At 42.8% G+C, this 23394-nt stretch overlaps 1 protein-coding gene and 2 long non-coding RNA genes across 4 annotated transcripts in view; 2 read left to right on the top strand and 1 right to left on the bottom strand.

Moving 5' to 3' along the window:
* Positions 1–13312, top strand: part of LOC139363918 (uncharacterized) — a 46198-nt gene extending 32886 nt beyond the window's left edge. Inside the window, exons 4-6 of the long non-coding RNA XR_011625132.1 lie at positions 434–484; positions 10176–11054; positions 11874–13312. This is a non-coding gene — a long non-coding RNA (uncharacterized lncRNA). The remainder of the gene's footprint in view (positions 1–433; positions 485–10175; positions 11055–11873) is intronic.
* Positions 13313–13377: 65 nt separating this feature from the next.
* LOC105492324 (uncharacterized) lies at positions 13378–14847 on the bottom strand. Its single transcript, XR_011625131.1, has 2 exons — positions 14161–14847; positions 13378–13620 (listed from the first exon to the last, which is right to left on the bottom strand). It is a non-coding gene; the product is annotated as an uncharacterized lncRNA (long non-coding RNA).
* A 123-nt stretch (positions 14848–14970) lies between these two features.
* LOC105492322 (OTU deubiquitinase with linear linkage specificity) overlaps positions 14971–23394 on the top strand; it is a 42990-nt gene continuing 34566 nt past the window's right edge. Inside the window, exon 1 of one of the 2 annotated variants that reach the window (XM_011759335.3) lies at positions 14971–15261. In XM_011759335.3, coding sequence (XP_011757637.1) covers positions 15110–15261 — 152 coding nt within the window. In that variant the 5' untranslated portion in view covers positions 14971–15109. Of the gene's footprint in view, positions 15262–15370; positions 15862–23394 lie in introns of those variants that run through there. The other variant, XM_011759336.3, reaches the window with a different exon arrangement.

The raw sequence follows: 23394 nt of genomic DNA, 5'->3' as shown, positions 1-23394 counted from the left end.
TGCAGACAGAGCAGGAAATAGACTTTCTCCAAGAAAACCAGCTGTTAAGTAGCAGCATTTGGACTCAGTTCAAGTCTCCTGGCTGGAGTTTGCTGTGAGAGCCTTATTCCTCTACATATTATTCACAGTAGGAAATCAATCCCTTAGAAAGAAAACTTCTTTATAGATTCCTTCTACACAGAAAAGGAAGATTTTTCTACATTGTCTTCGTTCAGACAGCTAAAAATCTCTAGGCTGTCATGGTGGGGAAGAGCTATTGGGCTGACAGGAACTGGCTCAGGGGACGGTCTTGTGGTGCCACCTAGTGTTCATGATTTATCCACAAAGCTTTGACTAAATTACATGAAAAATAATGTAAAGAAATTGCAAGTAGCTGATTAATTTTGCAAGAGAATAGCTATTAAAACACCTAACAGTTTTGTCTCTCTACCAGGAAGTTTTCTTATTTTGACCTCTTGTCTACCCCAAGGACCAGACCAATTCAGTAAGTTACTTTGTTGGATAAAACAAAATATGACCTAGTGAAGTCCAAGGTTACTTAAAATTAACATGTTCCATAAGGTCTTAGATCATTCTGTATAGTGGAAAGAGCACTAGGCTTGGTGCTCTGACCAGTTCAGGTCTTAACTCAGTGGGATGGTGTATGAAAGGTGCTTCAAAACTATAAAGTGCTAAGCAAGTGTTAGATATAGTGATAATTTCCCAAGCACTGTTCTGGACCTTTGACACACTTCCCTTCTAATCCTCGTATTTATAAGACAGCAGGCACTATCCAGATTTTGCATCAAAGAAACTGAGGCTCAGAAATGTTAAATAACTTGCCCAAGGTTACATAGCTATTTTTTTCTCTGCCATGCTATATGACCATTATAATACTGACATAAGGAATTAATATTAAATCATGTAACAAAAATTTATTAAGGAGCACTGTATACTATACACTGGGTTAAGAATAAGGTATATAAAAATCAACAAATATTATGGACTGAATGTTTGTGCCCCTCCCCTACTATTCATATGTTTAAGTTCAACCCCCAATGTGACTGTATTTGGAGATTAGACCTCTAAGGAAAAGCAATTAAGGTTAAATGAGATTGTAAGGGTAGGACTCTAATCCAGTGGGATTACAGTCAGCTGTCTGTATCTGCCGGTTCTACATCTGTGGATTCAACCAACTGAAGATTTTTTTTTAAATTCAGAAAAAAACAATTAAAAATAATACAATAAAAAGAAATACAAATAAAAAGTTTAACAACTATTTACATAACATTTATACTACATTAGGTATTATAAGTAATCTAGAGATGATTTAACTATATGGGAGGATATGCATAGGTTATATGCAAATGCTACATCACTTTATATGAGGAACTGAACATCCTCAGATTTTGGTATTCATGAGGGGTCCTGGAATCAATCCCCCACGGATACTGAGGAACAACTGTATGTTCTTATAAGAAGAAAAGTTGACCAAGCACAGTGGTTCATGCCTGTAATCCTAGTGCTTTGAGAGGCCAAGAGAGTAGGATTTGCTTGAGGCTAGGAGTCTGAGACCAGCCTGGGCAACACAGTGAGACTCTGTCACTACAAGAAATTAAAAAGAAAATTATCTGGGCATGGTGGCATGTGCCTATAGTCTTAACTACTCAGGAGGCTGAGGCAAGAGGATCGTTTGAGCCCTGGACTTTAAGGCTGTAGTAAACTATGCCACTGCACTCCAGCCTGGGCAGCAGAGCAAGACATTGTCTAAGGAAAAAAAAAAAAAGCAGCACATAGCTGAACAAAGCTGGAGGCATCATATTGCTTGATTTCAAAATATGCTACAGAATGATAGTAATCAAAATCAGCATGCTACTGGCATGAAAACAGACACATAGACCAGTGAAACAGAATAGAGAACCCAGATATAAATGCATACATTTACAGTCAACTCATTTTTGGTACAGGTGCTAAGAACCTGTATATATAGAAATATATAGTTTGATGGAAGAAAGAAGACATAGTGTCTGATAGATCAGTAGTTACAATAATCTATATTGTATAGTCCAAAATAGCTAAGAGAATTTGAATGTTTCCAGGATAAAAAAAGACAAATAAACAAACCTGCACGTTATGCACATGTACCCTAGAACTTAAACTATAATAATAATAAAAAATAAATAAATTAAAAAAAAAAAAGACAAATATTGCCGGGCGCGGTGGCTCACGCCTGTAATCCCAGCACTTTGGGAGGCCGAGGCGGGTGGATCATGAGGTCAGGTGAAACCCTATCTCTACTAAAAATACAAAAAATTAGTCGGGCGAGGTGGTGGGCGCCTTTAGTCCCAGCTACTCTGGAAGCTGAGGCAGGAGAATGGCGTGAACCTGGGAGGCGGAGCCTGCAGTGAGCCAAGATTGCGCCACTGCACTCCAGCCTGGGGAACAGAGCGAGACTCTGTCTCAAAAAAAAAAAAAAAAAAAAAAGACAAATATTTAAGGTGATGGACATCCCAATTACAGAGTTGATCTTTACTATATGAATGTATTATCACATGTTCCCCAAAATATGTACATTATATATAAAATAAAAATAAAATTTTCTATTAGAAACTTAGTTTTAAAGGATATAATTTCCATTGTATTGTAAATAGGTATTTTAAAATAATCATGACTTATTTCCAATAGAATCTAACACATTAGAAATTCATTATCATTCATAAAAAACTGTAATTTCACATCATTCCTTTTTCTTATTGAATTATTTGCTTTCTGTTTCCCATTCACAGAATTCTATTTAATGCAATATATTTTTATGTTTGAGTCTTATTACTTAAATTTACTTGAAAGTTTCATTATAACATTAGCCATAAAAATCTGATCAAAATAGCATATTTAAATGTTGATAATTGGCCGGGCGCGGTGGCTCAAGCCTGTAATCCCAGCACTTTGGGAGGCCGAGACGGGTGGATCACGAGGTCAGGAGATCGAGACCATCCTGGCTAACCCGGTGAAACCCCGTCTCTACTAAAAAATACAAAAAAAAACTAGCCGGGCGAGGTGGCGGGCGCCTGTAGTCCCAGCTACTCGGGAGGCTGAGGCAGGAGAATGGCGTGAACCCGGGAGGCGGAGCTTGCAGTGAGCTGAGATCTGGCCACTGCACTCCAGCCTGGGTGACAGAGCGAGACCCCGTCTCAAAAAAAAAAAAAAAAAAAAAATGTTGATAATTGTTAAATACACTTAGTAAAATTTGATTATATACATCTCTTTGATGAAGGCAGGGCATGGTTGCTTATGCCTGTCATCCAAGCACTTTGGGAGGTCAAGGCAGGGGAATCACTTGAAACCAGGAATTCAAGACCAGCTTGGATAACATGGTAAGACTCTGTGTTTATAAAAAAAAAATTAGCTGGGTACGGTGGCATGTGCCTGTAATCTCAGCTACTCAGGAGGCTGAGGCGGAATGATTGCTTGAGCCCAGGAGTTTGAGCCTGCAGTGAGCTATGACTGCACCACTGCACTCCAGATCTATCGATGAATACAATTTACTGTTAGAAAGAGATAGGATTTAATTTCAATTCTATGCTTATTTTTGAATTTTATAAAAACTATAAAACACTGTCCTCCTAAATAGATGGAAATAGTTTTGTTATCACAAAATCAAATCCTTGAGCTTCCGAATTGCATGGCAAAAATATCATAGTAATCTCTCAGGAAATATTATTTTTAATCATCAGCTAATAACTTTAGGTTCTCCCTCAAATTTGTTCGAAGCAAGGAATCAGAAATCACCTGAAATTCAAAGGAATGATTATCTAATTTTTTTTTTTTTTTTTTTTTTGAGGCGGAGTCTCGCTCTGTAGCCCGGGCTGGAGTGCAGTGGCCGGATCTCAGCTCACTGCAAGCTCCGCCTCCCAGGTTTACGCCATTCTCCTGCCTCAGCCTCCCGAGTAGCTGGGACTACAGGCGCCCGCCACCTCGCCCGGCTAGTTTTTTGTATTTTTTAGTAGAGACGGGGTTTCACAGTGTTCGCCAGGATGGTCTCGATCTCCTGACCTCGTGATCCACCCGTCTCAGCCTCCCAAAGTGCTGGGATTACAGGCTTGAGCCACCGCGCCCGGCCGATTATCTAATTATTAAGAGTAGATCACCTTTTCCATTTCTGGGACGTACAGTAAGGCAGCTGTCTCACTTTAAATCTTCATTCTAAGGTGAACATTAGGTAAGGCCGAGAGCTTTGCCATGAGTCTGTCACCTTGATGACATAAGATGCCACCAATACTTTTTACCAATACTCTCTTCTTTGTTCTTCCAAGACTCCCTCAGGAGCAAGTCATCTTTTAGGGAAACTAAAAGCTTAAAATTTGAGCCTCAGAGAAGTTAAATGACTTGCCCAAGGTCATATAGCTAGTTTTCTCTTTGCTACACTACATCACCCTTACCAACCCACTCTATGCTATATCTGAATTAACATACCGGCAAAAATACTCCACTTAAATATCAAAATACCCACTGTTAAGGGAAGAAAAGGAAAGACATGAAGGAAAGAAACCAAAAGGAAAAAAAAAACATGTAAGTTTCCGGTGCCTTATTGTAGGCTTCTCTGAAAGAAGTATTTAAGTTGTTCATCTGATTTGAAGCTCTAGAATACCACCATCCAATAGAAATATAATGTGAGCCGCATCATACATAACTTAAGATTTTCTAGTAGCCATATTAAAAAAGCAAAAAGCAACAATTGAAATTAGTATCTTATATAATGCAGTATTTCCAAAATTTTGCCAACATCTAATCAATATTTTAAAATTATAGGCCAGGTGTGGTGCTTCATCCCTGTAATCCCAGTACTTTGTGAGGCTGAGGCAGGAGGATCGCTTGAGCCCAGGAGTTCGAGACCAGCCTGGACAACATGGTGAAACAGAAAATATAAAAAATTAGCTGGGTGTGGTGCTGTGTACCTGTAGTCCCAGCTACTTGGGAGACTGAGATGGGAGGATCACTTAAGCCTGGGAGGTCAAGACTGCAGTGAGCTATGATCGTTCCATTGCACTCCAGCCTGGGCAACAGAGTGAGACTCTATTTCAAAAAAAAAAAAAAAAATCTGTGATTATTTTACATTCTTTTTAGGGGGTATACTAAGTCCTTAAAATCCTGTGTTTTTCACAAACAGCACATCTTAATTCTGACCAGCTACATTTCAAGTGCTCAAGAGGCACACTTGCCTACTTACTGTATTGGACAATGTAGTTCTTGAGGCACACACTAGAAAGATTTGGCATGGCTGAGAACCTTTTATTTTTGTTAAGCAGGGATATGGTAAACATGAAGGAAGTGGTTAGAAAGGAGCACAGGCCTATTTATGTCCTCATGCACCTGTAAAAAGATCTTGTACTCCAGGGCCTTTGCTGCGCAACTGTATAAAAGTGGTGTTGCTGTGCCTCAGGAGACACGGGTGCCTCAGTTTGAAGACCACTATTTTAAGATGGATTCTGGCTGCCAAGGTCTATAGGAATGATGCAATAGTGATGAAGTTTTATACATTCTCATCCCTAAATTCTGGACCAAGACAAAAGAAAAATGTGAGACAAAATATTAGCAGAAGATCCAGAAAGCCCTTGTGACTTTGCCAGTGATATCCTGGTATGACTTTCAAAGATAGGGTTGACCACCTATCTTCTCACAAGTAGAGTTTTTGTTAATAGTAGGTATATTAGTCATGGTTCTCTAAAGAGACAAAACGAATAGGATAGATGTATATATAAAGCGGAGTTTATTAAGGAGTATTGACTCACATGATCACAAGGTGATGTCCCACAATAGGCTGTCTACAAGCTGAGGAGCAAGGAAGCCAGTCTGAGTCCCAAAGCTAAAGAACTTGGAGTCCAATGTTTCAGGGCAGGAAGCATCCAGCACAGGAGAAAGATGTAGGTCAGAAGACTAAACCAGTCTAGTCTTTTCACGTTCTTCTGCCTTTTTTTTGGTGGGGGGTGGGGGAGGACGGAGTCTTGCTCTGTAACTCAGGCTGGAGTGCAGTGGCGAGATCACAGCTCACTGCAAGCTCTGCCTCCCATGTTCATGCCATTCTCCTGCCTCAGCCTCCCGAGGAGCTGGGACTACAGGTGCCCACCACCACGCCTGGCTAATTTTTATGTATTTTTAGTAGAGACAGGGTTTCACTGTGTTAGCCAGGATGGTCTTGATCTCCTGACCTCGTGATCCGCCCTCCTCGGCCTCCCAAAGTGCTGGGATTACAGGCGTGAGCCACCATGCCTGGCCTTCTGCCTGCTTTTATTCTAGCCACCCAGATTAAGGCTGGGTCTGCCTTTCCCAGTCCACTGACTCAAATGTTAATCTCCTTTGGCAACAAACATCCTCACAGACACACCCAGGAACAATACTTTGTATCCTTCAATCCAGTCAGGTTGACACTGAATATTAACCATCACAGTAGGGTAGTGCTTTTCCTCGTGACTACCAAGGAGATGAGATCAGGCTGTGAGAGAATCATTAACCTAACATCAGACTACTTGAGGAGGTGAAGGTTTCCTGTGAGTGACAAAGGGTCTCTTCCTTACCTTTATTTTCTTAGGAAACATCTATGATTTGCCCCTCTAGCTCTTTTTAAGTTCCACTATGTGCTATCAATGATGGGTTTCCTTTCCAAAGAAACCCATATGCTTGTCCTAAAAGGTAAGTGTAGGGAATTACTCTGTAGGGAATTACCTGGCCCTAGCAGACCAAGATACCAAGACCAGATGGATTAAATAACAGATATTTTCTCACAGTACTGGAGACTGGAAAGTAAGATTGAGGTGCCAGCTGATTCAGTTTCTGCTAATGGCTTTCTTCCTGGTTTTCAGATGGCTGTCTTCTTGCTGTGTCCTCACATAGTGAGCTCTGGTGTCTCTTCTTCTTATAAGGACGCCAGCCCCTTCATATTAGGGCCCAACCCTTTTGACCTCATTTAACCTTTATCACCTCCTTGTAGGCCCTATCTCCAAATATAGTCACACTAGGGGTTAGGATTTCAACATATGAATTTTGGGGAGACACAATTCAGTAATTCAATCCATAGCAGATACTAAGCTACCAGGAGTATGGAATTCCATCCATAGCAGATACTAGGGTACCAAGAGTAGGGAATTCCATTTCAGAAGCTCTCCAGACAAATTAAGATTATCATCTGTCTGGAGGATTCTTAGAGGTGAAATTCTGTTTAGCTAGAGGCAAATGACTGATTTAATATTTTCCAGAACTCCAAGTCTGTGAATTGTAACAGCATCATTCTCTCTCCTCCTTATATACAAAACGGTTTCATTTTCATGATAACATAAATTTCATTATGACCCATACTTCTCCCAATAAAAACTCTTGGGGAAAGTTTTGGGGGTTTCCAGGTAAACTAATTTTACAGCAAGATATTTTTTTCTATTGAGCTATTTCCTCTATTTTTTCTCTATAAAGTTATTTCATTTAACTTCAGAACTACAAAAAGCACAGTAGGTTTTTTTCCCCCTCTAATTCTGTTTTTTAAAAATGGGCATTCAATTAAAACCTAGATGATGGGTTGACAGGTGCAGGAAACCACCATGACACATGTATACCTATGTAACAAACCTGCACGTTCTGCACATGTTTCCTAGAACTTAAAGGAAAAAAAAATACAAAATACCAAAATGGGCATTCAATAATCAGGAGGCATTTTGAATAAGTCTTTAAAATTAATACTTGAGTATTCCTAGGGTAGTTAATTTCTAAGTGAAACTAACAATAGTTTCTTCCAAAGCTTGGTTACAGTCCATGAACCTATAAAACTAGAATAAACTAAAAAGTACCTTTCCTGTGAGTACTTTAGAGATTGATGTACAGAATACACTTCAAATCTAATTGTTAGTGCTGTGGTACTGGGAAATTCCAGAGAGTATAAAAATATAGGGTATTTTAACCTGACTGTAAATTATGAGTTTATGGTACTGAAAAGGGGGCTATGCATCCAACTTGCGTTAAGCTCCTTAAAGAAAATTTTAAAAAATAAGAACACTGTAATGGCTTAGCATTGTTCTTTGGGAATAGTTATTACAAGTAAGGACTACAGCATTCAATGAAAAGGAATGTGCAATCTTTCACATATTAACTATTCTAGGCAAGGCCACTGAAGCAGATATATAAATTTAAGGTGATTAATTGAAAATATAAGTTACCAAGTATTTGCAAATTACAGTACCATCATATATATTTATCTGATGTTTGATTCTAAGAAGAAACTGAAAACTGATGCATTGTTTGTAAGCTATTACATAGGCTTTTACTTAAGCTTATGGGTTTTTATGTTATTTATCTTGACATAAGAATAGGCTAATTGTTGTAATTATATCACAGTTCATGGGCTTTATTCTCATGACTGCCTCTAAGAAACTCTAGTGTTTGGCCGGGCATGGTGGCTCATGCTTGTAATCCCAACACTTTGGGAGGCCGTGGCGGGCAGATCACTTGAGGTCAGGAGTTGGAGACAAGCCTGGCCAATATGGTGAAACCCTGTCTCTACTAAAAATACAAAACAAAACAAAACAAAAATTAGCCAGGCGTGGTGGTGAGTGCCTATAGTCCCAGCTACTTGGGAGGCTGAGGCAGGAGAATTGCTTGAACCCGGGAGGCAGAGGTTGCAGTGAGCTGAGATCATGCCACACCCTCCAGCCTGGGCAACAGAGAGAGACTCTGTCTCAAAAAAAATAAAATAAAATAAAACCCCTAGTTTTTGATTTATTTAATACACATATACATTCCTCTAATCATTTCATTCTGTAATAACAGTAAAAAATTAGCATATCTCAAATATGAATATATTAAAAACTCATGTTGCCTCTCTGTATTTATTATGTATACCAGAAACATACACACCATAGACGTTTTAAAAGATAAAGACAAAATGATTTAACAGTTAATTTTTAATTTTTTTTTTTTTTTTTTGAGACACAGTGTCACTCTGTCGCCCAGGTTGGAGTACAGTGGAGCAATCTCGGCTTACTGCAACCTCCACCTCCCAGGTTCAAGAGATTCTTCTGCCTCAGCCTCTCAAGTAGCTGAGATTACAGGTGATCACCACTATGCCCAGCTAATTTTTGTATTTTCAGTAGAGACAGGGTTTCACCATGTTGCCCAGGCTGGTCTTGAACTCCTAACCTCAAGTGATCCACGGGCCTTGGCCTCCCAAAGTGCTGGGATTACAGGCATGAGCCACCACGCCTGGACAACACTGAATTTTTTAAATTAAAGGACAAAGTTAGAACAATGACTGGATATTCTTATTTTGGAAGGTCTTGGTTTAACACTTTATGATATGGTGGTTTATTTATTTATTTGGAGACAGGGTGTCACTCTGTCGCTCAGGATGGAGTACAGTGGCATGATCTCAGCTCAATGAAGCCTCCACCTCCCAGGTTCAAGTGATTCTCCTGCCTCAGTCTCCTGAGTAGCTGGGACTACAGGTGCATGCCACCACACCCAGCTAATTTTTGTAGTTTTTGGTAGAGATGGATTTTTACCATGTTGGCTAGGCTGGTCTCGCACTCCTGATCTCACGTGATCCACCCACCGAGGCCTCCCAAAGTGCTGGGATTATAAGCGTGAGCCATCGCAGCCCACCTGGGTTTTATTTTTGATTAAAAAAAGAGACCTTATTTTTTAGAACAGTTTTAGATTTACAGATAACTTGAGAAGATAGTACAGAGTTCCCATATACTCTGCATCTAACTTCCTCTATTACTAACATCTAACATCTTACATTATTATGGTATGTTACTTTTGTGGTGTTGTTGTTGTGAGACAGGGTCTCATTCCGTCACGCAGGCTGGAGTGCTGTGGCGCGATCATCACTCACTGCTGCCTCAAACTCCCAGGTTCAAGAAGTCTTCCCACCTCAGCTTCTCGAGTAGCTGGGACCCCAGGTGCACACCACCACACCTGGCTAAGTTTTGTCTGTAGAGGGAGGGTTTCACCGTGTTGCCTAGGCTGATCTTGAACTCCTGGGCTCAAGCAGTCCTCCCGCCTCAGCCACCCAAAGTGCTGGGATTACAGGCATGAACCACTCCATTTGTTACAATTAATGAATTAGTACTGATATATTAACTAAAGTCCATGGTTTATTCAGATTTCCTTGTTTAACCTAATGTCTTTTTTTTTTTTCTTTTTTTCTGTTACAGGATCCCACCCAGGACACCAGAATTACATTTAGTTGCCATCTCTCCTCTTCGCTGTGCGTTTCTCATACATTCCTTGTTTTTGATGACCTTGACAGTTTTAAGAGTACTGGTATTTTGTAGGATGCCCCTCTAATGGAATTGTCTAATTTTTTTTTTTTCTAATTAGACTGGGGTTATGGGTTTGGGGGAGGAAAACCATAGAAGTATAATGCCATTTTTATCAGATCATATGAAGGTTACATGCCATCAACATGATTTATCACTGAGTTCAGGTCACATATTAACTTGGTGGCCTATTGTTAACTTTTCAGTTTCTACTAAGGTCCAGTAGCAAACCAAAAGTTGTTTCTTAAAAGCAGAGTAGTTACCCACAGACAATGACAGAGATTTGCTCCAGAATCCTAAGGGTTTGTACTGTGATTCACCAATGGTTGCTTGCCAAAGATTATAAACAGCACTTACTTATTTTTTGGGAGAAAGGGCCTTGCTCTGTTGACTAAGCTGGAGTGCAGTTGCATGATCATAGCTCACTGTAACTTGAATTCCTGGGCTCAAGGGATTCCTGCCTCAGCCTTGCAAGCAGTTAGGATGGACTACAGGTGTGTACTACCATACCTGGCTAATTATCTTTTTTTTTTGTGTGTGTGTGTGTGTGTGGAGGTGGGGCTGGTCTCAAACTCCTGGGCTGAAGTGATCCTCCTGCCTTGGCCTCCTAAAGTGCTGGGATTACAGGCGTGAGCCACTATGCCTGGCCTCTCAACAGCATTTAAATCTGCCACTGACACTAAGCACCATCAGATCTGCTGGATCATATAGCCCAAATGGCAGAACTTGCCCAATAGCCTGGACCTGCTGTAGAGCCATCTCTTCTCCTACAAGGTATTGTGTATGTGTTTTGGTTTTTTTGGTTGTAAAAGGGGCCAAATGCAACAACTTATTCTTCAGCTTGCAAGTGATATCTTGACATGTCCCATACTGGTCCCCTAGAAATTTCATGAGGTGGAGGGTCCCAGATGTTTTGTGAGACTTATTTCCTGTCTTCAGACATGCAAATATTTTACCAATATGTCTAGAGTAATTGCTACTTCCTGCTTACCATGAGTAATCAGCATAATATCATCAATGTAATGGACCAGTATGAAGTTCTTTGGAAGGGGAAGACTAAATTATGACATAGGGCTAAACGGTTGCTATATCCCTGTAGAGGGACAGGAAGTTGTATAGTGGTCTTGCCAATTGAAGGTAAATTCCTTCTGATGGTATTTTCTCATAAGTATAGACGGAAAAAGCACGTGTCTGATTAATAGCTGCATACCTAGTACTAGGAGATGTGTTGATTTGCTCAAGTAATGAAACATCTAAATGGCAGTGCAACTGGAGTCACCATGTAATTAGGTTTATAAGAATCTATTGTCATTTTTCAAGATCCATTTGTGTTTTGCATGTGCGAAATAGGTGAGGGGAAAATAAATGTAGTGGTTGTCACCACCTCTGCAACTTTCAAGTCTTTGACAGTGGCACTAATCTTTACAATCTCTCCAAGAATGTGGCATTGTTTTTAGTTTGCTATTCTCATAGATATAAGCAGTTCTAGTGGCTTCCATTTGACCTATTACAATAGTCTTTACAGGTCAGGGAAGCAATGTGGGGATTCTTCCAGCTGCTGAGTATATCTCTTTGTGGTTTTTTTTGAGACAGAGTCTTGCCCTGTCGCCCAAGCTGGAGTGTAATGGCATGATCTTCGCTCACTGCAACCTCTGCCTCCCAAGTTTAAATGATTCTCCTGCCTCAGCCTCCCAAGTAGCTGGAATTACAGGTGCCCACCACCACGCCCAGCTATATTGTTTTTGTATTTTTAGTAGAAACAGGGATTCACCACGTTGGCCAGGCTGGTTCTAACTACTGACCTTGTGATCTGCCCACCTCGGCCTCCCAAAGTGCTGGGAATAAAGGTGTGAGCCACCGTGCCCGGCTGAGTATATCTCTTTTAATTATGCATTCTGGAACTGGGGAAATATAAGCACAGGATGGATCCAGGGACTCAATGGGTCTAATGAGAGATGAACCTGAGCTGAAACTCCATTGATCACTCCACCTCCCTTAGGCCTCTAGTCTGACTGGCAGGCAGAGTAAAGTTTCTGGTTTCCCCAGATTAGTATCAGATCAGAGCCACTGTGTAGTAATCCCTGACAAATCTGATTATTTCTCTTCCCGCAATGCACAATTACCCTGGTAGGTAGCTATTGGTGTCTTTGGGGGAAATAACAATATACATTTTTGGCAATGTAGTAGAGTCCTTCCTCAAGAGGATCCAGCCTCTCCTTCATTCAGAGCTCTGAGAGTGTAAACTGGCTCATCTGGGAATTGAGAGGTTGTGACTCTTGTTTTGGTGATGCAAGTTAGGATGTCTGTTTCCTAGATCTAGAACTCTTGCACTTATACAGGCCAATAAGAACTTAGTAGATTGCCTGTTTATTTTTCTAGGGACACAACGATTAAGTGGCCAACAGCACAGGTCTCTGTAAGACAGACAATATTGTTTTAGCTCTGCTGGTAATTATAGTAATCATGCCCACCTACTTTTTGGCAATTAAGTGCCACCCTGGGGTGGCACTTAGGAATCCCAGTTTGATGGTAGCAGTTTCCACTGTAAGATATATGTGACTAAAGAGAAAGGCAGCCACAGATCTCTTCAAGGATGCTAGGGTTCTCCTCACAAATTTATTTCTTACAGTCATGGTAAAAGGTATGTCCTCTGGACCCTCCTGGGGTGGGTAGGCAGGTCTTAAATGATAAATCCACTGTAACATTCCAATCTCCCCAAGCCTGTGGATACCTTTCTCTACAGATAACTAGGCAGTTCTGGCACTTCAACTTCATTTAGCATAGGTCCTTCTGGGTGGATGGAGATTAAACGATCAATGGAGTTTTCACTCAGATCCTTCTCACGGTGGGCTCAGTGGGTCCCCAAACCCATCCTGTGGTTATTTTCCTAGTTTGACATGCATAATTGGAAAAGACATACTCAGCAATTAAACACAGCATTAGGGCTTTTTCTAAGCCTCTGAGATAAAACATTGAATCCAGAATCTCTGGTGGGTCCAAATCAATAAATTTGGCCTGAAAGAATTTATAATTTTTCCACCTTGATCCCTATATGAGTTGCCTGGAGTGGTCAAGACAAAGTACCACAAACTGTGCATCTTAAAACAACAAAATTTATTCTCTTGCAGTTTTGGGGGCTAGAAGTCTGAAATCAGGTTTTCGGCAGGGCCAAGCTTCTTCGGAAGGTGCTTTGGAATAATCCTTCTTTGCCTTTTCTTAGTTTCTGCTGGCTCCTGGCATTCTGCGGCGTTTCTTGGCTTCCAGTTGCATCACTCCAACTTCTGCTTCTGTCTCCAAATGGCCTTCCTCCCTCTGTGCTCATTTATCTATCTGTTCTCTTCTAAGGGCACCAACCATTGGATTTAGGGCTCACTCTATACCAGTATGACCTTATCTTAACTACTTACATCTGCAAAGGGCCTATATTTCCAAATAAGTTAATATTGTGAGGGTCTAGGTGGACATGAATTTTGGCAGACCCTACTCAACCCTCTACAATCCCACACCTTAATAGTCTTTGTATATTCTTTTGTATGCTCTGAATTTCTTAGCATGGGCATTTATTACTTTTTCAAGTAAAATTAAAGGAGAAAACAATACCCCCAGAGTTCTGTGGCACAAAATATAAATATTCTTTCCGTTTCAGTTTTTCCCTTGGAGGTCACTACTATTTAGTCTCCCTAAGCTGGTCTTCCAAAGTCTTGCCCTTCTCCAAACTTTTACCAAACTGAAGACAAAGTGATTGTTCAAAATGATCTCAAGATCTGTCAGTGAGGATTAAGCATAAGCTCCACAGTTAGCCTAATATGGCTTTTCATGATCTGGTCTCCAGTACCCCTCTTTTCAGTTTCATCTTTCAGTACAATCCCCTGCTCCCTACCTGTTCCGTCCTGGACTCCTCGCGGGTTTCTGAACTGCCCACGCCATTCCATTCCGCCCTGTTCCGGCACTGTACTCTGCTTCACCCATACTTCTTGCACCCACGATTGCAACTCAACCTTAGAGGCTACTCCTCTACTCCATCCCAGAGATGAAGCATTTCGCCCTTGGATGCTTGAAAACGGTTAGTATTTTCCCTTTTGTTCCTCTTAAATCAAAATGTTTACATGAAATACTATGATCCAAGAACACACACTGCTGCGCTTGCTTAACCGGTTTGAATTGAACCAGTTCGCCTTCTCCGCCCCAACTCCGGTGCGGTAACTCCCAGCCCCGGAGCGACCGGCCTGGCCCGACAGCGGAGGCCCAGGCCCGCTGGGCTCGGGCGTCTGAACCGTCCCGGCGAGCGACAGCCCGGGCAGGCCGCAGCCACGCTTCACAGCTGAGGAAAACCCGTTCCGGCGGAGGGCAACGCTCGGAAGCCAAGTGTGACACCGCAAGGCGCCAGAACGCGTCAGCACCCTTCACACCTAAGACCGGCCTTCCTCCTCCTCACCCAGGACGCTCCCCGCCGCTCGTCCGGTAGTTTCCAGCTCTCACATCCTCTGCCAGTCCCCACACACAGCTGACGAGGGAAGCAAGCCAGCGGGGCCCGGGGACAGAGCATGCGCAGCAGCCGAATCGCGCGGTTCCCCCTCCAGGCCCCTGCGGCTCAGCCCGCGAACGTGTATGCGCATGCGCCGCGTCCGCGCCTCTCCGCCTCAGGCCGCACCTCCTCGCGCAGGGTCAGAGGCCGTGAGGCGGGCCGCGCTGACGCGCGCGGAAGCACCCCGCGGACCCTCGAAAACCGCCCGCGCAGCTGAGCGGCTGCGACCACTGCCTGGCACCCCGACGGGAGGGGCTCCGGGTCGTTCGGAGCCGGCTGAACCCCTTCGGCCCCGAGCGGCCGCATGAGTCGGGGGACTATGCCTCAACCCGGAGCGTGGCCAGGCGCGAGCTGCGCCGAGACGGCGGCGCGGGAGGCTGGGGCCGCGGCGCAGGAGGGCGGGAAGGCGGCGGCCAGCGGGCAGCCGCTGCCGGAGATGCAGTGCCCGGCCGAGCAGTGAGTGCGCGGGGCGCGGGCCGTGGGCGGCGGGCTCGGTCCTCTCCGGAAGCCGGGCTGGGGTGGGGAGTCGTCAGCAGAGGGTCCCTGGGCGTTCTCAATTCTGAGTGAGGCCGTTGGCGACAAGGAGGAATTGGCAGACAGTTTTGCCCAGTGTCTGAGTGCAGATTTCTTCCCCAGGGCCCCTCACAATTCTGGTCACACAGTGTCTCCCCTCCCGTCTCATTTTTGACATCTGCACATCTGAAGTTAAAGAAAGTTCCAGAAACTTGGGAAGCAAACCCGAGAAGTGGTGTGTTTTATTACTAGCTCCCGCTAGATCTTTCCTCCAGCCTGGCACAGGGAGGAAGTGAGGTCGCCCTTGCCACAGCCGCGGGAGAACGGAGCCGCGCGACATGTTCTTGGAGGCGACGTCCCACCTGTTGGACAGACTTTGGACCGAGTCTGATCCATTCTTTTTGACCCTTTAACGGCCTGAGTAGTATCCCTTCCCGCATATCCTTTTAAAAAGGAAAGGAAAGTGCTGGTTACATCAGTTCCTTACTGTATTATGAAGAAGACGATTTGGGAAGAGTTCCTGATTTCTGCAAGGGTCTGGGGGTACGCGTGGAAGCAGAATATAAACTCGAGTGAAACTTTTCTATACTTTCAAGTTCTAGGCACCTATAAATGCCGTTGGAATTTAAGAAATTATGAAACCACTCAGACAGCCAGTTTGACAGATATTTTAATTGGCTGGAAAGTTAAATTTAAGATGTGTTGAAATGCAAAAAGCACTGCTAGAACTTTCGAAAAAAATTCCTGAAAAGGGGTCCTTTGGGGCCCTGTTAGGTAGATACTGTGTTGTAATAATGTATTTGCGTAGTACTTAGACATTCTTATTTGTCGAGAACAGCCTTGGGATGGTGTTACTCGCACTTATTGGGTTAATGGCCACGGGAAAATAAGATTGAGAGTCAGTGGTCTCAAGCTCCTGCCTCCAGAGCTAGGCAGTAAGTGAAGTAGTGAAGTTGTCTAGGACCTGGAGAGCTTGTCTCTGTTGAGAGGCAGGGTCCCCTAAGCTCAGGCCTGTAGTTGCTGCATCTTCTGTATTTAAAGAATCCAGCTATTTGGGCCTTGCATGAAATACGCTGCTTTTTAAATAGTGGCACCTATTTTTTTTTTAAATTGAAACCACTGTACAGGCCCATGTGTGAGCTGATGTGTCCTGTGGTGGCCAGTTTGCTCTCTGGGTTAGAGTCTGTATTAGGCCATTTTTGTGTTGCTATAAGGAAATTCCTGACGCTGGGTAATTTATAAAAAGAAAAGAGGTTTAATTGGCTCATGGTTCTGCAGGCTTTACATGAAGCTTGGTGCCTGTATCTGTTTGGCTTCTGGTGAGGCCTCAGAGGGCTTTATTTAACTTACCTCGGAAAGCCAAGTGGGACCAGGCAATCACGTGGTGAGAGAGGGAGGAAAAGAGAGACTAGGGGTGCCACAAACTTTGAAATAACCAGATCTGGTGTGAACTTGGAGTCAGCAGTCGTCTGTCACCAAGGGCATGGCACTAAACCATTCATGAGGGATCCAAATACCTCCCACCAGTCCCCACCTCCAATACTGGGGTTTATATTTTAACATGAAATTTGGAGGGGACAGATATCCAGACTATATCATTCCGCTCCTGGCCCCCCAGATCTCATGTCTTTCTCACATTGGTGAATATAATAATCTCTTTCCAGCCATTCCCCAAAGTCTTAACTCATTCTAGCATCAAGTCCAAAGCCCTAAGTCTCATCCATGACTCACCTCTTTCCACCTATGAGCTTGTGAAATCAGACAAGTTATTTAATTCCACAAATTCCTGGGACATGGACACAGTGCAGCCAAATTCTTTGCTAGGACGTAGCAGGGGTGATCCTTACTCCAGTTCCCAAGAACTTCTTCATTTCCATCTGAGCCTCATCAGCGTGGCCTTTACTGTCCATATTTATTTTATTGTATTTTAATATTATTATTTTTTATTGAGATGGAGTCCTGCTCTGTCACCCAGGCTGGAGTGCAGTGGCGCAGTCTTGGCTAACTGCAACCTCTGCCTCCCAGGTTCAAACGATTTTCCTGCCACAGCCTTTGGAGTAGCTGGGATTACAGGCGTCCACCACCATGCCTGGCTAATTTTTGTTTTTGATTTTAGTGGAGATGGGGTCTCACCATGTTGACCAAGCTGGTTTCAAACTCCTGACCGCAAGTGATCTGCCCGCCTCAGCCTCCCAAAGTGCTAGGATTACAGGCATGAGCCATCGCGCCCAGCCCACTGTCCATATTTCTATCAGCATATTGGTCACAACCATTTAGCCCATTTCTAAGAAGTTCCGAACTTTCCCTCGTTTTTCTGTCTTCTTCTGAGCCCTCCAGACTTTTCCAACTTCTGCCCATTACCCAGTTCCAAAGCTGCTTCCACATTTTCAGGTATCTTTATAGCAATACTCAAGCCCTCAGTACCAATTTTTTGTATTAGACTGCTTTCGCATTGCCATAAAGAAATACCCGAGGCTGGGTAATTTGTAAAGAAAAGAGATTTAATTGGCTCATGGTTCTGCAGGCTGTACAGAAAGCTTAGTGCCTGTATCTACTTGGCTTCTGGTGAGGCCTCAGGGAGCTGTTACTCATGGCAGAAAGCCAAGCGGGACTAGGTGATCACATGGTGAGAGAGAGTGAGGTGGGGGTGAGGTGCCGCAGACTTTTTAGCAACCAGATCTTGCATGAACTCAGTAAGAACACACTCATCACCAAGGGCATGGTGCTAAGCCATTCATGAGGGATCTACCCCCATGATCCAATCACCTCCCACAAGGCTCATCTCGAACCCTGGGGATTACATTTTAGCATGAGATTGGAGGGGAGAAATATCTAAATCATATCAGAGACTTAACCTCAGACTCTGCAGAGGGTTAAATAGGGGGTCTCTTGCCCCTAACCCCTGCTCCACGGGCCCATGCTGGTTCCTAATTGCAGCTTTGCCTGCCTTCTACCCTGGTGGTGAGAACCATGCGCTTAATTTAATGCGCTGTCTCACATGCTGCACCTCAGCCCCAGCGGTGTCGTGCTTCCTGAGCAATGCAGAAACTTTGAAGCCAGACCATGTTCTCAAAAGTATACATAGTTATTTGGCAAGTTTTCTGGTGGATGTGATTCTCAGTCAGAACACCTATGAAAATAGACAATGGTAGGAAGAAGTGCGCTTTCTTGAAAAGTTTTTGTGGCACAGGTGCCTCTTCTGTCTGCTGCTAGTATAACTATATAGACTTAGAGCTGAAAGGAATGTAAAAAAAGGCTAGGCTAGGTTTGTCATTTTACACATTCACAGATTTTTTAAGTGTAGCTTGACTGGAGAGACCCTGATTCATCCATGGGAACCTCCCCCTACCTCTTCTGGGCTTCCTCAGCAAAACCAGGCAGAGAAACATGATTTATAGTGACAGCCAACTTCACCTTTTTTTTTTCCCTTGGTTTGCTTCCCATGTTTGCTTCCCAGTAGATGTTCTGGTTTGTGTGTGTGGGGTTTTTTTTTTCTTTTTTTTTTTTTTTTAGCAGCTTAATTTTGTTTTCTCTTTATTTTTGTTGTGTTTGATTATCTCATTCTCTTTCACATCTCAAGATGGGGCAGAACAAGAGAGGTGAGTTTAAGATGTCACCTTTTAAACATCATGTCTCAAGTTTTGGACTTTCTAGCCTTTTTCCATCTTTCTGACTCGGCAGTATCTGAGTAGTGGACTGTTTCTCTATGGTATTTTCTCATGGGCTAGAGAAACTGTGCCATGGGTGTCATATAAACAAAATTTGCAATATAAGGTATTCATGTCAATTCCTGCATGATGATATATATAGCTTAATAGTTGAGTATCAATTTAAATAGTGTAATGTCCATTTTTAGTCTACGTTTTTTGTCATTGGAGCCAAGGCCTTTCTTTCCACCCAGATAGTTGGGTTTGCTATGAGGAGGAATTATTTAAAATGTTTACACTTAGAAGTATGAACACTGTAAGACTGTAGAAGTTTTGAGATATCCTACAGAGTCATTTGTAATACATTCAGTGGATAGTAATTACAAGTACAGAGCATAGCCCAGCTTCTGCAGCTGAATTAGACATTCGGGATATGTCTCTGAAGGCTGTGGTGATGGGTAGAGAAAGAGATGGCTTATTTCCTAGGCAGCACAGTAGATTACTCTGATTCCTTTCCACTAAGCTCATCACATTTCACAAGTGAGAGAAGGAGAAAAGAAACATATAAACCACATAGATAAGCTGCTTTATTTTCTTGTTTGTTGAGACAGGATCTCTCTCTGTTGCCCATTCTAGAGTGCAGTGACAACCATGGCTCACTGTAGCCTCAACCTTCCAGGCTCAAGCGATCCTCCCACCTCAGCCTCCTAAGTAGCTGGGGCAACAGGTGCACGCCATCATACCCAGCTAATTTTTTTTTTTACTTTTTGTAGAGACAGAGTCTCACTATGTTGCCCAGGCTGGTCTCTAACTCTTGGGCTCAAGCAATCCTCTTGCCACAACTTCCTGAAATCCTGGGATTACAGGTGTGAGCCACAGTGCCCAGTGATGAGCTACTTTGTATACATCTCATTGCAGGTTTTCTTTCCCTCCCTCCCTTCCCTCCTTTTTTCCATCCACCCATCAGCCCATTTAAGAGCTGAGGTTGGCTCACATCTCCTAGACAAGCCCTAAGGATGGCTTGAAACATAACTTAGGGTCACATTTGAAGAAATCTTTTGTCAGACCAGATTACTTGGCCTTCTTCAAGCTCCCTCTGCTGCTCTCCTATGCTCTATCCCCTGCTCACTCCACCCCCAACATCTGACTCCTGCTGTATCTGGTCCTGGGACATCGTTGGTGACTAGGCCAGAAATGCTTAGGGAATTGAGAAGAGACTACTCCTTGGCCCTTCTCTGCCTGTCTGAGGGTGAGACAGGGTTTGAATCTGTGGAGGCATTCTGTCGGTGAACCCCTCTGAAATTGAAAGCAATTTTATGTATGTTTCTGGGCTTAGGTTCTGATGAAATCTGAATTCTCAAAGGGGCTGTGAACAAAAAAAGTGGTACACGGTTGTTCTTGTGGATGTATTTTCTGCCCCACCCCACCCCCAGATGCTGCTACAGTTTGGAGTAGGGATGAAGTCCACTTTCTCCCAACCTGATGAAGAGCCTGCTTTGGGGTCTAGAACTAGGATGTCTCTAAGAATCAAACGTTATTGAGAGTGTATGCATTGACCCCAGATACCTCTGTAAGTCACATGGAGTAGCATGAGCCAGTCGTGGAAAGTCCACTTGCAGAAGAGGGGTGGAATTTTGGCCGGGGTGCCGGTACTTTCCTGTAGTTGATGTGTTGTTCACCCATGTCTGAACCACAAAGTGGTGGAGAACGGCTGGGTTGGTGGTCTTTGCTTTTCCTGTGCCTGTGTGGGAAGGTGTGTTAGTGTCATATTGGTTGACACTGTCTCACCAACATTGCCTTAGTGTTGCCATTAGTCTCATAGGACAGGCTGAGTTAAGTATGAACTGCAGGGTTCAAGTCCAGAGAGTTGAATTAAAAAAGGCCATACTTAGTTCTTTTAGAAAACTAAGGGGAACAATTTTTAAAAGTTTCATAATGGTGAGTGATTAAAATATTCTGTCTTGTTAGCTTTGCATATGCATTAGAATTGATTTTTTTCCTATTACGTATTTACTTGAATCAAAAATTGAAAAATTGGCTTCACAGAAATGCCTTCTGCTTCACTAAGCTCTGCTTTTAACTCACGGCTTTTACTCTTGGGAATAGTATAATTTTGTGTCTGTATAGTGAGCATGTTTAAAGTAAGTTTTCAAAAATTGGTTGGTATGCAGGTCTTTTTGAACAGAGCAAGTGGTACCAGTTGTAATTTAGTATGTAATGTTATATAGCTTACTCAGTTGGATGTGTTGTCTTAATATCAAAAATAAAATATTTTATCTCTAGGTTAAGAGAAAATAGGTAAATAGGCTGGGTGTGGTGGCTCACGCCTGTAATCCCAGCACTTTGGGAGGCCGAGGCAGGCGGATCACCTGAGGTCAGGAGTTCGAGACCAGCCTGACCAATGTGGTGAAACCCCATCTCTACTAAAAATACAAAAATTAGCTGGGTGTGGTGGCACATGCCTATAATCCCAGTTACTCAGGAGGCTGAGGCAGGAGAATCGCTTGAACCCAGGAGGCGGAGGTTGCAGTGAGCCGAGACTGCACCATTGCACTCCAGCCTATCCAATAAGAGCGAAACTCCGTCTCAAAAAACGAAAATAGGTAAATATTGTTTAATAGGAGCTTGAAAATATACACTTTAAAATAATGCCATGGTGCAAAACTAAGAATTTTCTAACTAGGAATTGTTAGCATTTGGTTTTAAAATTTAGGGTGAGCATGGTGGCTCACGCCTGTCATCCCAGCTATTTGGGAGATCAAGGTGGAAGGATCTCTTGAGCCCAGGACTTTGAGACCATCCTGGACAACATAGTGAGACCCTGACTGTATAAAAAATTTTAAAAATTAGCCAGATGCGCTGGTGCATGCCTGTGGTCTCAGCTACTTGAGCCTGAGGTGGGAGGACTGCTTGAGTCCAGGAGGTTGAGGCTGCAGGGAGCTGTGGTTGCACGGCTGTAGTCTAGTCTGGGCAACAGAATGAGACCCTGTCTCAAAAAACATATATATATATTAAAATTTTTTAAATCGGCTTAATTATTATTATTATTATTATTTTTTTTTGAGACAGAGTCTCGCTCTGTCGCCCAGGCTGGAGTGCAGTGGCCAGATCTCAGCTCACTGCAAGCTCCGCCTCCCTTGTTCACGCCATTCTTCTGCCTCAGCCTCCCGAGTAGCTGGGACTACAGGCGCCCGCCACCTCGCCCGGCTAGTTTTTTGTGTTTTTTTAGTAGAGACGGGGTTTCACCGTGTTAGCCAGGATGGTCTCGATCTCCTGACCTTGTGATCCACCCGTCTCGGCCTCCCAAAGTGCTGGGATTACAGGCTTGAGCCACCGCGCCCGGCCTCGGCTTAATTATTTTTAAGTTGTACGTATTTATGGGACATTTAGTGATGTTTTGATACACATAACTATAGTGATCAGGGTAATTAGCGTGTCCATCATCTCAAACATGTATCATTTCTTTGTCTTAGGAACACTTAATATCCTTCTCCTAGCTGTTTGAATCTATGTAATAGATTATTAACTGTAGTTATCCTACAATGGTATAGAACACTAGAACTTACTCCTTCTATCCAGCTGTAATTTTATCCTTTGTTTGTATCCTTTAACAAATTTTAACTGTGGAATTGAGGGTGACTGTCAGAAAATCAAGTCATTTAGACTTTGGCTTAACTTTCCTTTATCACAAAACTGTTTTCTGTGGTGATCACCTGAGTCTCTGAGCTTCAGTGGTTTCTTTTGTGTCAGAGTGGGTACCTCCCCACTGCCACACCAACTTGACACACAAAAGGTTGCCAAATCCCTTTTCCTCTCATTGTTTTATTATCTTCCCATCCCATAACAAAAACTTAAACTTAACCTCTACTTGTTTCAGATTCCCGGCCTTTAATATAATTTCATTTTGTCATTGTTTTCAGCTTTATTATTTTAATACATAAAAAATTAAAGCAAAAGTTTATTGAGTGAAGTATTTTTAAAATAAAATTATAATTTTTTGCTCTGTTTCTTCCTCTCTTTCTGTTTGCTTATCTTTATATTAGACGGGTAACTATTTCATTCTGCCTGTGAAATGTCCTCCTTCCTGAATATATTGATTGAGCTTCATTGCTCAAACTTAAAACTTATTCTTCGGGATTATTTTTTAAAATTTAATTAATTAACTAATTAATTATTTTTTTTTAGTGACAGGATCTCACTCTGTTGCCTGGGCTGGAGTGCAATGGTGTGATCATAGCTCACTGCAGCCTCCAACTCCTAGGCTTAAGTGATCCTTTCTCCTCAGCCTCCTCTGTAGAGGGGGTTGCAGGTGAGTGCCAGCATGTCCAATTAAATTTTTTTTTTTTTTTTGTAGAGGCGGGGTCTTGCTTTATGCCCAGGCTGGTATTGAACTCCTGGCTTTAAGCAGGATTATTTTTATTTTAATAGT

The sequence above is a fragment of the Macaca nemestrina genome, chromosome 6, assembly GCF_043159975.1.
Source record: "Macaca nemestrina isolate mMacNem1 chromosome 6, mMacNem.hap1, whole genome shotgun sequence".
In the NCBI taxonomy this organism is placed as follows: domain Eukaryota; kingdom Metazoa; phylum Chordata; class Mammalia; order Primates; family Cercopithecidae; genus Macaca; species Macaca nemestrina.
This window is presented reverse-complemented; position numbering and strand designations above follow the sequence as displayed.